General features: G+C 41.8%; 1 protein-coding gene across 1 annotated transcript in view; it reads right to left on the reverse strand.

Moving 5' to 3' along the window:
* Positions 1-589: 589 nt before the first annotated feature.
* Positions 590-16,227, reverse strand: part of HDGFL3 (HDGF like 3) — a 78,940-nt gene continuing 63,302 nt past the window's right edge. Inside the window, exons 5-6 of the mRNA XM_021680589.2 lie at positions 15,023-15,169; positions 590-729 (exon numbers count right to left, since the gene is read on the reverse strand). Of these exons, the coding sequence (XP_021536264.1) occupies positions 724-729; positions 15,023-15,169 (153 nt within the window). The 3' untranslated portion in view covers positions 590-723. The remainder of the gene's footprint in view (positions 730-15,022; positions 15,170-16,227) is intronic.

Here is a 16,227-nt window from a genome sequence, read left to right on the forward strand (position 1 = left end):
AAATTATCCACCTTGAGTGATTAGCTCAAATTGTATTGGCATTGGGGAAAAAATAAATCATTGCCTTTATTTTGGAATAACACAAAAGACTCACTAACTTCACATATAAAAACTGAGTTTGTGTACGTAACAATATGAGTTTTGAGAAGTATAAGCTGTCGACTAGCTATTTCTAATACGGAATAGATATTTTACAATATGATTAAACTTTACACATGGCCTCAAAACTGAAGGACAATTTTAATTTCATCTTCAATATGCCAACATTATGTGTTTAGGAACTGGTTCCTGGGTTCTGTCACAGAGAGGAAATCCCTTAAGCATTATGTTGAGTGGTCATTTTTAAAAAATGCTAATTTATATTTAATGGGGTGTCTGGTGATAGTGGAGTAAAGGCAGGAGAATGATGAATGTAACTGCCTTGATAAAAGGATCCTAGACATGTATAAGTCTGTGCAAAAATCTTGATAATCCTTAGTGGTTAAGGGCAACTTCATGCAACCAAATAACATGAAATTAAATCAATAACCTTAAAAAAGGCTAAAATGTCTTTTTTTCCCCCAAACACAACAGAGAGGAATGTGAATAATGTACATACAAACTGGGGTTCTGTCAATGACAACAAGGAATATGTGTTGGTTCATATCAAATCCAAGATTATTAGACAACCAAATGTATAACCTTCTTGTGGTTTCTCTTAATATGCAGCATTCATTATGGTAGTTAGGTCTGTAAAAAAAAGAAAGAAAACAAGCCTTTAGATGATTTAGGATATTAACAATAAAAGCTATCCATACCTATAAAGTATATAATAAGTGGGGTTTTCTGAGATTTTAATCTGTACTGCAGCATTAACAATACTCAGCAAGAACAGCCCGTGAGGCTTTGCTTGATACGTATCAGTTCAGAAAGCTAAAGGAGGTGCTAGGGCATCTTTAGTGCCCCGTTCAAAAACAGGGAACAAAACAATGAACTCTGTCTGCTGTCTGGCAGGGACAGAGTGCAGCAGTGTGCACTCATACAGCTCAGGACAATGTGTATTGCTGGGATAAAGTCACTGGAAAAACTGAAATAACCCATCTTTGTGAGGACTGTGGTGTTAGAAAGAAAGGTAAGCTGCTTCAAATTTAAAAAGCATTTGGAATGTGTGCAAATTATTCTGTATAATTTTTTTTTCTGTATAATATTTATAACTTAATTACTTGGGACATATGGCTCAAAGAAATACAAGATTTAACAAAATCAAGATGTACGAAAAGAAAGGAAGTCTAGATTTCTTTTAAAATTTAGATGGCAACCGTGTGACAAAATATTTCCATATCCGAAAAGAACTCCGTTTCAGTCTGGGTCCTACTTTAAATTGTATCAGGTTACATTTCCTCAGAGGGATGCTGTTTTTGCTTTTTTCATCATTAACCCAAATACATTACTCTCCCCACCTCCTAATGCTCTCAAGGGATGAATGAAAGAGGGAACTCAGGCCCCAATATTTTTTCCTAAAACAGCTTGCTTCCATTCTTCCCTTTGCTAACTGAATGAACTTGCTTGTGAGCTCAGGAGTGCTCACATACATGGTCCAAATCTATAGTGTACAGTATACCATACATAAATAATTCCAGGACTTCAAATAGGAAAAGTTACTAAACCTCAAGATGGCAGAAATACAGAAAATTTCTCTTACAGCCTGTTCTGTTCCTACCAGAATAAGAAAGTCAATTAAAAAAAAATAATAAAAATCACATTTAAAATCTGTGAAAACCTGCAAAATGCAGTAACTAGTGACTCTTAATTATTTATTAACACATAAAAATACTAGATATGATTATACTCACAGACCTTGGGGGATTTTCCTCCCTTGTGAAGGAGGAAGACACCCATTTAAAGCAGTGAAAAATTGTTAACAAATTTATTTAATAACGTCTTTTTATTAGTATCAATGTGAAAGGCAATAAAATCTGTGTTTACATTGGTAGAACATTCATAGTAACAACTACTCAAACTGTATTGAAGAACATTTTTGGGACAGATGGTCCCATAGCAGCCTCGGAATAGAATTAATGCTCCAAACAAAGTAAAGGTGGGGGCGCCTGGGTGGCTCAGTCGTTAAGCGTCTGCCTTCGGCTCAGGTCATGATCCCAGGGTCCTGGGATCGAGTCCCACATCGGGCTCCCTGCTCAGCAGGAAGCCTGCTTCTCCCTCTCCCACTCCCCCTGCTTGTGTTCCTGCTCTCGCTGTCTCTCTCTCTGTCAAATAAATAAATAAAATCTTTAAAAAAAAAAAAAAAAAAACAAAGTAAAGGTGGTACTAGAATGTGACCACAACTTTAAGGACATGGGGGTTTTTTTGGGTCTTTCAGCAAGGTATTGTCAAATGGGTGCTTATAAAAAGCGAATTATAAATCCATTTTTTCAACTTGTCATACCATCATCACTCTATTTGCATCTCTGCATCAAAAACTACCTTGCTAATTCATAATGGTATATATCCTGGACATGGTGCTTGGAGTATTTACTAGCCTGGAAGTCTCCTCCAAGTAAGCGGCCAGCAGTGGTTCCTTCTGTGCTGGTGGCCATGCTCTGTGCCAGGCCGCCCTCGGGTCAGGTTAATGGCTGACTAATGCAATCAGATTCCCCTGAGGCACGTGAATGCGAGACACACGAAGAGGCTGTGGGTGGACGCAAGCTGAACTATACCCAGAACACAAAAGTCATAGGATCTTTTCGTGGAGCACCACTGTCCCTTGACAAAATGACAACAGATAAACTATGGTTATCAGACGCTTTCTCAAAAGTAAGTGAAGTGAACCTATTACATCAAGGAAGACAACTGGCAGTATTTGTTGCCAACGACAAAGTTTGAGCTTTTAAGTGAAACTTAGAATTCTGGAAAACTTAATCCTCCATGATCAAGACTTCCCAATAAGGATTTTTCTGACAAGATATACCTGATATTTAAAAATGTGATTAAAAATACTTTATAATGAAATATTTGGAAGACCCAAATAACTCAGGGAACCACTATTTTCCAAATGGGTAAAATTTTCCAAATGGGTAAAATTTTCAAAATGGGTAAAAGCTATTCAACAGTCCAATGGACCAGAATCCAGAAAGTTCAGATTGCACATTGTAACTAACCTTTAAGAAAGTACCACTTACACAGAGCTGGTGTAGTATCAAAGAAGGACATTCGCAACAATCTGAAGAAACTATTAAAATACTTGTATCTCCACTTTCCAACCACATATCTATGTGAGGCCACATTTTCTTCATACACCTCAACCAAACAACATATCGCCAGAGACTAAATACAGAAGCAGGTATGAGAGCCCTGATGTCTTCTATTAAGCCAGACATTAAAGAAATTTTTTAAATGCAAAACATTATGGGGCTCCTGGCTGGCTTTCAGTAGTGTGTGAGCTCGAGTCCCACGCTGGGTACAGTAGAGGTTGCTAAAAAAAATTAAATAAAAACTTTAAAAAAAAAATGTAAAGCAATGTCATTTTTCTCAAAGCACTTCCTGAAAAAGGCAGTTTTCATAAAAATGTGTTATTTATATTAAGTAATGAGTACTATTTTACAACAAATTAATAAATATCTTAAAATTAGTTTTTATTCCTAATTAAATAAATGCCCATAGTGTAACAAAAGCTCTTTGGGGCCCTCAATAACTTATGAGAGTATTAAAGGGGTGCTGAGACCAAAAAGTTTGATGAACCACTGGCTTAGAAGATAAGAGACTACATGGTTAGAAGTAAGGCTGGACAGATAAACTGGGGTCAGAGTACAAAGGCCACTGCATGCTGAAGTAAGGAGTCTGGACTTGATCTTGAGGGCAATGGGGAGACGTAAGGATGTATCCCCATACTACAGAAAGAAAATAGGTCAGCATCGGAAGAATAAAAGCGTGGACACTGCTTAGCAGTTACAGCGAACCCAGCGGCCTCTGCTCCTCCCTGCTATTACGTGCGGCCTTGTGGTGTGGGGACTTGACTCCAGATCCAGAGGTGGGCAGAAGCTGGCTGGCGCAAGCCAGTTTTGATCTGTTATCAGCGGTTGGTTCAGGGATGGGCAACTCTCTGACACGTCTCCAGCGATCCCTGCCTCCTGGTATTCACAGCCTGGTGTAATGCCCTCTCCCCTTGAGTGTGGGCTGGACCTTTTGACTTGCTTCTAATGAACACGATGAGGAAAAAGTGATGGGAATCAGAGATTAGATTACGAAGGACTGGCTTTGGTCTTGCTAGCATGCTCTCCGTTGCCGATGAAACTAGCGCCATGATGGAGCTGCCTTAGGGAGAGGCTCACATGTCAAGGAACCCAGGGGGCCTCTGGCCAAAGTTAGTGAGGAACTAAATCCTGCCAACAACTACTGAGTGAGCTTGGAAGAAGACCAACCCCCAGCTGAGCCTCAAAATGATTTGAGCCCCTGCTAACACCTTAATTGCAGCTTTGGAGAGACCCAGAGATGGAGGACTCAACAAGTTTCACCTGATCCATGGGAAATGCCAGATGATAAATGAATTTTAAGCCACTATGTCTGGAGGTAATTTGTTACATGGCAGTAAATGATACAGCAGGCCCAAGCCAATCAGTGCACAGTATTCCTGTCACAAAGATTAGTAACCTCTACTTCATAGCCCCATGAATCAAGAAGGGACGCTCCAAGTGTTCTGGAGCCTGCCCTTTTCTGCTTCATGCTTCGAACTGTCAGGAGTGAAGATGTTGTCAGAGAGCCTCTGGAAGTAAAGGGGACCCCAGAACTCGGTGGGTTCCTCGTAAGAACCTCTTCTCTCCTTCCTTCACCAACACTTACAACCTCAACACCATCTGCCTCGAGACTATCAAACCTCTTATCCTCATGGCCTTTTACTTATTGCAGTTACCACAGATGGGCTCCTGAGCACCTGTCACTTCCTAGACTCTCATCCCCAGTCAGCTCTGTCCATGTTAGTTTTTGACCTCATCTCTTAAACTCTCCTGTGCCCACCCAGATTCCTTGATCTCCTCCACTGGGCCCATTGGAAATCAGTCAGCCACTAGCAAATCTCCCATATTCCCAACTTGCATTTCTCGGATATTCTGCCCCCTAATTTGTTCTAACGGAAACCTGGTTCTCCCTGGGGATTGTGCTGTTGCTTCTCCTGCAGCCTTCACGTGGTAGCTCTTTTCTCTGCCACGGCTCTTATACGACCGGCCCAGAGGCGGGGAAGGTGTCCTTCCTGATCGTCACCACTGTTTCTAAGCTGTTCCTCCTCTCTTCTGTGCTCTCGCCCGACCACCCAATCCTCCCAGCTTTGAACCTCAGTACTGTGAACTTCCACCCCTCTTGCCTGCAGTCACCTCCAGACCCCCTGGGTTACACTGTCATTCAATATCATAACCATTGGGAAGTCTCTCCATGTAGGCTGTCGTTCCAAAACTCTGACCTCTCAGTGCCTTGATTTTCTCTCCTCCAGAGATCTTGTCCTCCACCCTACCTCAGTCACTCATCCCCCATGGCTAGTTCTTAGGCAAGTGTTTCTCAACCCCTGGGAGTACAGGAATCCCCCACAGATCTGCGGTTTCACTTTCTTTGGTCAACTGTGATCAGGAAGCAGACGATCTTCCTTCTGACTTTCCTCCATCGGAAGGTCGACAGTAGCCTACGTCACAGGGGCTTCATCATTCCCCTCACTTCATAGGCATTCTGTCATTGCCCTTCATCAATCACAGCACACTGAGGTATTTTGAGAGAGGTCACTTTCACTTAACTTCTGTTACAGAATACTGTTACAGTTGTTCTATTTTATTATGAGCTGTTGTTGTTAACCTCTTACGGTGCCTAACTTACACCTTAAGCTGTATCACAGGTGCGTACGTACCGGTGAAAACAGTATATACGGGGTTCGTACTACCCACAGTTTCAGGCATCTACTGCGGGGTCTGGGACTGTATCTCCTGCAGATAAGGGGGGATAAGTGCATTTGCAAACATGGTTTTAAGTCACTGTTTTGGGGGCAAAGTTATGGAAGCATTTTTGGCTGTCATAAGAACTTGGGGGCTATCTGGTATTTTACGGGCAGGCATCAGGGGAACTGTGCCATGGACGGTGCTCACCCAGTGAAATGTCCCACTCAAGTACCCACATCACCTGCGGGACAGCAGCAACCACCACAACTCTTCCACGATCTGATGAAACGTCCCACTCTCCCATCACCACTTGTCTCCAGCTATCTCTCTTTAGCTAGGATGCCACCTCCAATAATTCTTTGATACTAAAAATCCTCTGACCCACTCCTTTCCTCATGCCTTTTTTTCCCTCCTTCCAAACATATTTTGGGTTCAATGATCCATCACTGTAACTGCTCCCTTCCTTGCACCAAATCCATTTCCTGCCTCTATCCCCCTTCCCTGTACTCTGGGCAAACCCCACTTCTAGTTACATTAAATTCCCGGACTTTCTGTAGTTGCACAGTTGAATATGCCCGGAGAGGGTCACACACCCATCCCGACAACCGTTCTCACTTTAAATCATGACCACTAACCACAAGTGAGCCCTCACTGCTGCCTGGCATCCCACTTCATTTCCCAAGTCTACTCACTCTTCTCTTCTTCTAAGTGACTACTTTGCCCCATTTCCTCTCTCTCTAAACTTCCAACACTTCTTCCCATTATCACTCTCAAATGCTGACCTCGCTTCCTAAGAAAACAGAAGCAATCAGATGAGAACTTTTGCAAGCTCTCACCCTAACTACCCACTTACCTGCCTTCCCTCCCACTTCAGCGGGTGAACCAAGGGAACCCTTCCAGATGTGCCCTGGATATTAAGCCTCCTTGTCTTCTGAAGAGCACTGCTTTGGCAATTCTTTCCTACATTATCATTTTGTGATCATCCCTCATGTGAATCATTCTTACCAGCACATGGGCCGTAAATTCTCCCATCAAGAAAAAAAGCCCCTCTTGACTTTCTATCTTGGACCATGGCTATTAAGTATCTGAAAAGAAGTTTAAGATTTGTCTACTAGCCCTACGAGGCATCGGGACTCATTATATGCTGCTGTAACTAATAAAAGTATGGTACTGACCAAAGGAACATTAACAGAGAACCCAGAGAGCGAGCCATGGCTGTGACAGATGACACTGCAGGTCAGAGAGGAAAAGAGGGACAATTTAATAAATGGTGCTCGTTCCCATGGTTACGCTGTGGGTAAAAAGGCAACAGGATCCTACCACATATTATACCCCAAAATCAATTCCAGATGGATTAAATGTTAAAAACAAAACTTTACAAATTTAAAAGGAAATGCAGGAGAGTATCTTTCCGATCTTGGGAAAGGGATAGGTTTCTTAAACAAGACAGAAGAATGCTAACCATGAGGTGGGAGGATGGGTTAGCCTGGTGATGGGTATTAAAGAGGGCACGTTCTGCACGGAGCACTGGGTGTTATATGCAAATAATGAATCATGGAACACTACATCAAAAACTAATGATGTAGGGCGCCTGGGTGGCTCAGTTGGTTAAGCAACTGCCTTCAGCTCAGGTCATGATCCCAGGGTCCTGGGATCGAGTCCCGCATCGGGCTCCCTGCTCTGCGGGGAGCCTGCTTCTCCCTCTCCCACTCCCCCTGCTTGTGTTCCCGCTCTCACTGTGTCTCTCTCTGTCAAATAAATAAATAAAATCTTTAAAAAAAAAAAAAAAAAAAACTAATGATGTAATGTATGGTGATTAACATAACATAATAAAAAAAATGCTAACCATAAGAAAAGTCTGAGACATTTGATTACAATAGAGAAAGTCTGTTCACCAAAAGGTATAAAAAAATCAGACAAGCTACAAATGTGGAGAAGATATGTACAATGCACATGACCAACCATACTAGTTAGAATCCAGAATATGTAAAGGAGTCCTATAAATCAGTAACCAAAAATAATCCAATAGGAGAATGGGCAAAAATACAAAATCAAGAAGATGCCCAGAAGAAACATGGGTAATAGATAAACATGTGAAAAGAAGCTCAACCTCACTATTAATCAAAGAAATGCAATTAAGACTGTAATTTACACTCATGATTACAGGCAAAAAGTCTGACAATGACACGTCAGTCACAGGAAACCCGTACGCTGACGGTGGGAGTGTGAACTGGCCCAGATACTTAGGGATGTCCTTCAGCATTCTCTTATGAAGTTAGAAACCATGAGCTCATGAGCTGGCATGGCCAGTTCTCGTGTACATACCCTAAAGAACCTCTTGCATATGTGCACAGAGAGGTGAATAGGAGGATGTTCACAGCAATGCAGTTCATAATTGCAAAAAGCTGGAAACAACCGACATGCCCATCCAGAGGAGACTGAATCAAGTGTGGTGTATTCATAAGGCTGAGTCTTACATAGCAGTGGAGAGTTAACAAGCTACTCTGTGCACAACCATGTGAGGGACTCCTGGAAGCAAACTAGAAAGTGAATGTCACTGCTGTTTAAAAAGCTCAAAAACGAACAAAATTAAACAATGTATTATTTAATTATATACCTGTATGTTAGATACGAACTAAAATTTTGAAAAGGAAACAAAGTAATACACTAGTGATAAGATGGGACAAGGGAAGAATATGTAATCAGATGAAAGTTATTGTTCTGTTTTAGTTTTTGGGTTGAGTGGTAGGGTGAATGATATTCTTTAGAATATGTTTATTATTTTATATTTATATTACATATACATTCTTTTGTATATGACAAATATATTGTTAAAAATGGGTTAAAGGGGCACCCGGGTGGTTAAACGTCTGCCTTCGGCTCAGGTCATGATCTCCACGTCCTGGGATCAAGCCCCATGTCAGGCTCCCGCCTTGGCGGGGAGTCTGCTTCTCCCTCTCCCTCTGACTCTCCCCCTGCTCATGCTCTTTCTGTCTCAAATAAATAAAATCTTAAAAAAAAAAATGGGTTAAAAATAAAAGGATCTGACTTTCAACAGAGTGGGTCTAGACAGAATATACCTCAACATAATAAAGGCCATATATGAAAAACCCACAGCTCATTAATACCCAATGGTGAAAAACGGAGAGCTGTTCCTCTAAGATCAGGAATAAGACAAGGATGTCCATTCTCGCCATTTTTACTCAATGTAGTACTGATGTCCTAGCCACAGCAACTGGACAAGAAAAAAAGGCATCCAAACTGGTAAGGAAGAAGTAAATCGGTCACTGTCCGCAGATGACATGATATAACAGATAGAAAACCCTAAAGATTCCACCAAAAAAACTGTTAGAATAAATGAATTCAGTGAAGTTGTAAGATACAAAATTAATATACAGAAATCTGTTGTTTCTACATACTAATAATGAAGTAGCAGAAAGAAATTTAGAAAACAATTCCATTTATAATTACACCAGAAAGAATAAAAAAGAATACCTAGGAATAAACCTAACCAAGTTCGTGACAGACCTATACTCTGAAAACAATAAATCATTGAAGAAAGAAATTGAAGATGACACCAATGGAAAGATATTCCATGCTCACAGATTGGAAGAACAAATATTCTCAAAATGTCCACACTATCCAGAGCAATCCACAGATGCAAGGCAATCCCTATCAAATACCAAAGCATTCTTCACAGAACTAGAACAAATATTAACATGTGTATGGAACCATAAAAGATCCTGAATAGCCAAAGCAATCTTGAGAAAGAAGAACAAAGCTGGAGGTATCACAATCCCAGACTTCAAGATATACTACAAAGCTACATTAATCAAAGACTATGGTACTGGCACAAAAAGATATATATACACACACACACACATCAATGGAACAGAATAGAAAGCCCAAAAATCAACCCATAGTTACATGGTCAATTAATCTTTGACAAAGGAGGCATGAATATACAATGGGGGAAAAGACAGTCTTAATAAATGTTGCTGGAAAACTGAACAGCTACATGCAAAAGAATGAAAGTGGACCACATTCTTATACTATACACAAAAATAAACTCAAAATGGATTAAAGACCTAAATGTGAGACCTGAAACCATAAAACTCCTAAAAGAAAACACAGGCAGTCATCTTGGACATCAGGTTTAGCAACATTTTTCTAGATGTGTCTCCTTAGGAAAAGGAAACAAAAGCAAAAATAAACTATTGACACCTCATTAAGATAAGAAGGCAACCTATGGGATGGGAGAAGATATCTGCAAATGATATATGTGATAAGGGGTTAATATCCGACATGTATATAGAACACCTACAACTCAAAACCAAAAAAACCAAATACTCCTATTAAAAAATGGGCAGAGGACCTGAACATGAAAAAATGCTCAATATCACTAGTCATCAGGGAAATGCAAATCAAAACCACAATAAGATAACCTCAGACTGGTCAGAATGGCCAATATCAAAAGGACAAGAAAAAACAGGTGTTGGTGAAAATGTGGAGAAAAAGGAACCCTCGTGCACTGTTGGTGGGAATGTAAATTGGTGTAGCCCTTGTGGAAAACAGTATGGAGGTTCCTCAAAAAATTAACAGTAGGGGCGCCTGGGTGGCTCAGTTGGTTGAGCGACTGCCTTCGGCTCAGGTCATGATCCTGGAGTCCCGGGATCGAGTCTCGCATCGGGCTCCCTGCTCGACAGGGAGTCTGCTTCTCCCTCTGACCCTCCTCCCTCTCATGCTCTCTGTATCTCATTCTCTCTGTCTCAAATAAATAAATAAAATCTTAAAAAAAAAAAAATTAACAGTAGAACTACCATATGATACAATAATTCCACTACTGCGTATTTACCCAAAGAAAATGAAAACACTAATTCAAAAAGATATATGGGGGCGTCTGGGTGGCTCAGTCGGTTAAGTGGCCAACTCTTGATTTTGACTCAGGTCATGATCTCAGGGTCCTGGTATTGAGCCCCACAGCAGGCTCTGCACTAGACAGGGAGAGTCTGTTTGAAGATTCTCTCTCACACTCTCCTTCTGCACCCCCCTCCACCACTCGCATGTGCTCTCTCTCTAAACTAAATAAATCTTAAAAAAAAAAAAAAAAGATATATGCACTCTTGTGTATACTGCCGCATTATTTATATTAGCCAAGCTGTGGAAGCAAACTCAGCGTCCATCCTGATAGATGAATAGATAAAGAAGATATTACACACACACACACACACACACACACACTGGAATATTACTTAGCCATAAAAAGAATGAGATCTTGGGCGCCTGGGTGGCTCAGTTGGTTAAGCGACTGCCTTCGGCTCAGGTCATGATCCTGGAGTCCCAGGATCGAGTCCCGCGTCGGGCTCCCTGCTCGGCAGGGAGTCTGCTTCTCCCTCTCCCGCTCCCCCCTCTTGTGCTCTTTCTCTCTCTCACTCTCTCTCTCAAATAAATAAATTCTTTAAAAAAAAAAAAAAAAGAATGAGATCTTGCCATCTGTGACAACATGGATGGATCTAGTGAGTATTATGCTAAGTGAATTAAGTCAGACAAAGACAAATACCATTGATTTCACTTATATGTGGAATCTAAACAGAATCAGACCCATAAATACGGAGAACAAACTGATGGTTGCTGGAGGGGAGGGGAGTCAGGGAACGGGCAAAATGGGTGAAGGGGAGTGGGAGGTCCAGGCTTCCAGGTATGGGATGAATAAGTCACGGGACAAGGCACGGCAGGGAATATAGTGAATGGTATTGTAATAGTGCTGTGTGGTGACAGGTAGTGGTTACACGTGTGGTGAGCACAGCGTAAGTACAGACTTGTCAAATCACTATGTTGTACAGTCGAAACTAACACAACATTGTGTGTCAACTATACTTCAACTTAAAGAATGACTGAACGAATACATGAATGGCTCTCAGGCTCCTGCTTTACATTCAGGCTCTTACCAGCTATGTGACCCTGGGCCAATCTTTCCAGCCGCAGTTTCCCCAGGTACAAAATGGAGAGAACACCTCCACCTATGTCTTGGGAGTTGCGTGCGGATTAAATGCGACAATGCACAGACAGCATTCAGCACAGTATGCGGCACACAGTAAAGATGTTAGCCTTCACTCCGAGTCTGCAGCTGTTGCTTACTTCCAACAGCAACTCTTTTCTCAAGTGTGTTCAAGGTATCTGAGTTGAAATGGTTTCGTTAACCATTAGAAAAATGGGTCTACAATGCAGGAGATACAGAGTTGGAAGTCATCAGTAATATATTAATAGTTGAAACCATGAGAGTGGATAAGATGGACACAGGGAAAGCTTTCAGAATAGTAGTATGCCAAGACAGATGGAAGGAAGGAGCTCTAGAAAGAGACTGAGAAGGAACTGGATGCAGAAGCAGAAGAGACTGGTGACCTGGAGGCAAAGTCAGGAGAGAAGGTGGCTAGTGGCATTAAATGCTGCACAGGTAAAATAAAGACTAAAGACAGCCCTGGATTTGGCAATAAGAGGATCGCCACGGACCTTTACAAGAGCAGTTTCTGTGAAATGGTAAAGAAGCAACGAGAGTGCAATGGAGGAAGGCATGCGGAGGTGAGGGAATGGACACTGGAGGAAAGAGAACTCTTTCAGGAAGTTTAGAGATGAAGAGAAAAGTGAAAAGAGTGGGATATGTGGGGGGAAGGGAGGCCTGACACTATTTCTAGGCAGAGGGAAAAGAAGATAAAGGTAGAGGATGACAGGTGACCACTGACTGGGTGAGGCCTTGGAGGAAGGAGGAGGAGACGATACTCTGGACCCTGGTAACAGAAAGGTGCAGAATAATGCTTCTCAGACTTTAATATGCATATGAGTGACCTGGGGGGGGGGGTTAATTAAAATGACTCTGATTCGGAAGGCCTGGAGTCAGGCCTAGACTTCTACATCTCTAACAAGCTTGCAGGTGATACTGATGCTACTTGCCCACAGATCACACTCTGAGCAGTACGGGTGTAGACCATCTCTTCCTCTGTCACAGAAAGCAGACAGAAGGGAGTCATAAAGGGAGACAAGTTGTGAGAGTTTTGCTGTATGCACATTGAAGGCAGCTGGCATGAAGACAGCAGGTGGGATAAAAAGAAAATCAAACGAGTCAGGTACTCAAGCCTTTGGTGACTGTTAACAGGACGGTTCCCAGGAGGACTACCAGCAAACGTAACGATAGAGGACTCTTTCCTGGAAAGAGGTCAAGAGAAGAATGACACGTAGAGGACAGAGTAAAGCTGAGTGGCTAAGAGGGATAAGGGAACAATCAGAATCATAAATGGGGAGTAATTTTGGATAAGTGCATGAAGGAGGAGTTGAGAGGTAAACAGTACTGACAAGAATAGTCAAGCACTCAGCTGAAACCAGAATCTCAAAGAAGAAGAAGAAGAATGTATTTCGTGGATTACTGTTTCAAAATGATTTGCCACTATCCAATTAGTCTTCATAGAGAAAAGACTAACAGAAAATGCCCAGGGGCAAAATGTGCCTTCATGAACACTTTTAAGTTAACAGAGGTTAACAAAAGTTAAGATCAAAGACATCCAGATGGCCAACAGACGCATGAAAAAAATGCTCAACACCTCTCATCATCAGGGAAATGAGTATCAAAACCACAGTGAGATATCACTGCGGACCTGTCAGAATGGCTAGAATAAAAAAGGTAAGAAGTAACAAGTGTTGGCAAGGATGTGGAAAAAAGGAAACTGTTGTGCACTGTTGGTGGGAATGTTTACAAACTGGTGCAGCCACTGTGGAAAATAGTATGGAGGGCCCTTAAAAAGTTAGAAATAGTGGCAATTCCACTTCTGGGTATTTATCTGAAGAAAATGAAAACACCAATTTAAAGAGATACATGCATCCCTATGTTCACTGCATTATTTACAACAGCCAAGATAAGGAAGCAGCCCAAGTATCCATTGATAGATGAATGAATAAAGATGTGGTGTATATGTACAACAGAATATTACTCCGCTGTAAAAAAGAATGAGATCTCACCATCTGTGACAACATGAATGGACCTAGACGGTATTATGGTAAGTGAAACAAGTCAAACAGAAAGACAAATACCATACGATTTCATTTGTACGTGGAATCTAAAAACCAAAACAAAACAAACAAAACACAGAGTCCCAGATATAGGAGACAGACTTTGGTTACCACCAGAGGGAGGGGTTGAGGAGTGGGCGAAGTGGGTGAACTAGGTGAAGAGGACTGAGAGGTACAAACTTCCAGTTATACAAGTCAGTCACAGGGATGCAAAGTCCAGCATAGGGAACAGACACAATAATATCGGAGTAACTTTGTATGATGATGGACTGGAACCAGACTATCACAGTGAATATTTAGTAATGTCTATAGATACGGACTCACTGTTGTGCACCAGAAAGTCATACAATACTGTATGTCAACTACACTTTAAAATAGAGTTAACAAAATTCAAAGTGGACAAGTCTTCCCCTTCTGTACTTTAAATACCAGTCTTCACGTATTGTTGGAATACCTAAATGTTTAAAGTCCCTGTGGGTACATTAAAGTACAAACTGCTTCTAGGAAAGAAGCCGCAGTATGAAATCCCCTACTTTGAACGTGCCGTCTTATAATAAAAGAAATACAGCTGTAAAATTTTGAGATGGCATTTCATAATTTCAGTATTTCACACCTTCCTTTTTAAAAGACTGTCAAGTTGTTGTAGTCCGTTTAAAAAAGAAGAGACCAGGGGAGGGGGGTCGGGGGATGGGTTAGCCCGGTGATGGGTATTCAAGAGGGCACATATTGCATGGAGCTCTGGGTGCTATACGCAATGAATCATGGAACACTACATCAAAAACTAATGATGTAACGTGTGGTGATTAACATAACATAATAATAAAAAAAATTTTTTTTTAAAAATAAAAAAGGAGAGACCTGTTGCTAGAGTCCAAACTGAGAGGCAGGTGCACTGCCCCCCGTTTCTCTTGCGTTCTCAGACCCTGGGCAGCCGATCATTCACCCGGGCGCTGTGCGGGCCCTCCCATGAGGCTGCGAGCCTCCCTCCGTGTGCTAGGACAGGGTTTACTGGCGCTGGCTCTGAAGCGCCGTGGCTTCCAGGTTAGAAGGTGAGTGTGACCGCACACCGTCCTTACCCCTTCACTGGTTTTCTGCAAGTCTGAAGTCGTGTTCCGTGTGTCATTGCCAGCGTCTCCGCCCTCAGAGCTGCTTTTGTTTTCCTCTTCTTTGCAGTCCTTGTCATCTTCATCTCCTGGAGATTTCCGGGACTGTTTAGAGGATTTCTAAACGTTCGGACAAGTTAAAAATTATAGTCAAGAGTACAACTCCAAAGCACAAGTGTAAGTAAGAAACGCAGAAGTGGTTGACCTACATCCAGTCATGGGGCTCGCCGCAGGACAGACCAGTACAAGGGGGCGGTGTGCGGAGGCTGGGCCAGGCGACCTGGGACAGACCGAGCCACCTCACTGGGCCTCAGTGTAACCAGCTGGGAAAGGAGGTACAGGTGTACTCGATGACCTGTTCGTTCTTTCCAGCAGCACAATGTTAAAAGCAGAAAAGAAAGAGTCATGTCCCCAGAGCACTGCCAACAGGTGAATGATAGCTGGGCGGACAGCACGGCACCACCTTAGGAGGCCACAGAGCTACAAGGCTTCCCCAGCATCTCACGGTAGAAACTCAGGCCCAGAGAGTGAGGTGAATTATCTAAGATAACAGATGAATAGTCATGTTAAGGTACCTGTTGAAGCTCTTTGGTTAAGAGCAGACAACATTTATATCACCATGTGATAGAAACGAACTTTAATCTTTTAAATTACGGATGGTTTTTGAAGGGCCCGAGGGAACCAGCCCTTTTTTCTTATCACCTTGCCTTTGAAATCAAGATGAACTCTAGGGAAGATGAAAATAGAGTTCTAGTTTACAGCCAGAGTTGTTTTGCAGAACAGCATTAAAATGATCAAAAGCCGGCCCCGCTGTGCACCTTTAAAAAAGAAAGTAAAATGCACCATTTCACTAACATGTCCTCTCAGGAATTTTAAGAATCTTTAAGCACATGGCAAATAAGGGCTGAGGCAAAACTGATTTAGCCACGTCACTTCTGGTCTTCCAGAAATGAACTAGCAAATTGGAGCTTCCTCAGACAATCAATATTTTAAATACAACTTGCAAAGAGAAAATATCTTCTAGCTATGTGACAGAGCATGTAATTACACTGCTTCTATTTTACTTAACTGAAACCACCAACCAAGCTCAAAATGTCAGTTTAAAAAATGAGGTCATCTTTACTTTTTACAGGATGGAAAAGCAGAGATTTAATCATCCAAATGTGGAATGTCTACAG

Source organism: Neomonachus schauinslandi, chromosome 9 (genome assembly GCF_002201575.2).
Source record: "Neomonachus schauinslandi chromosome 9, ASM220157v2, whole genome shotgun sequence".
NCBI classification, from domain to species: Eukaryota; Metazoa; Chordata; class Mammalia; order Carnivora; family Phocidae; genus Neomonachus; species Neomonachus schauinslandi.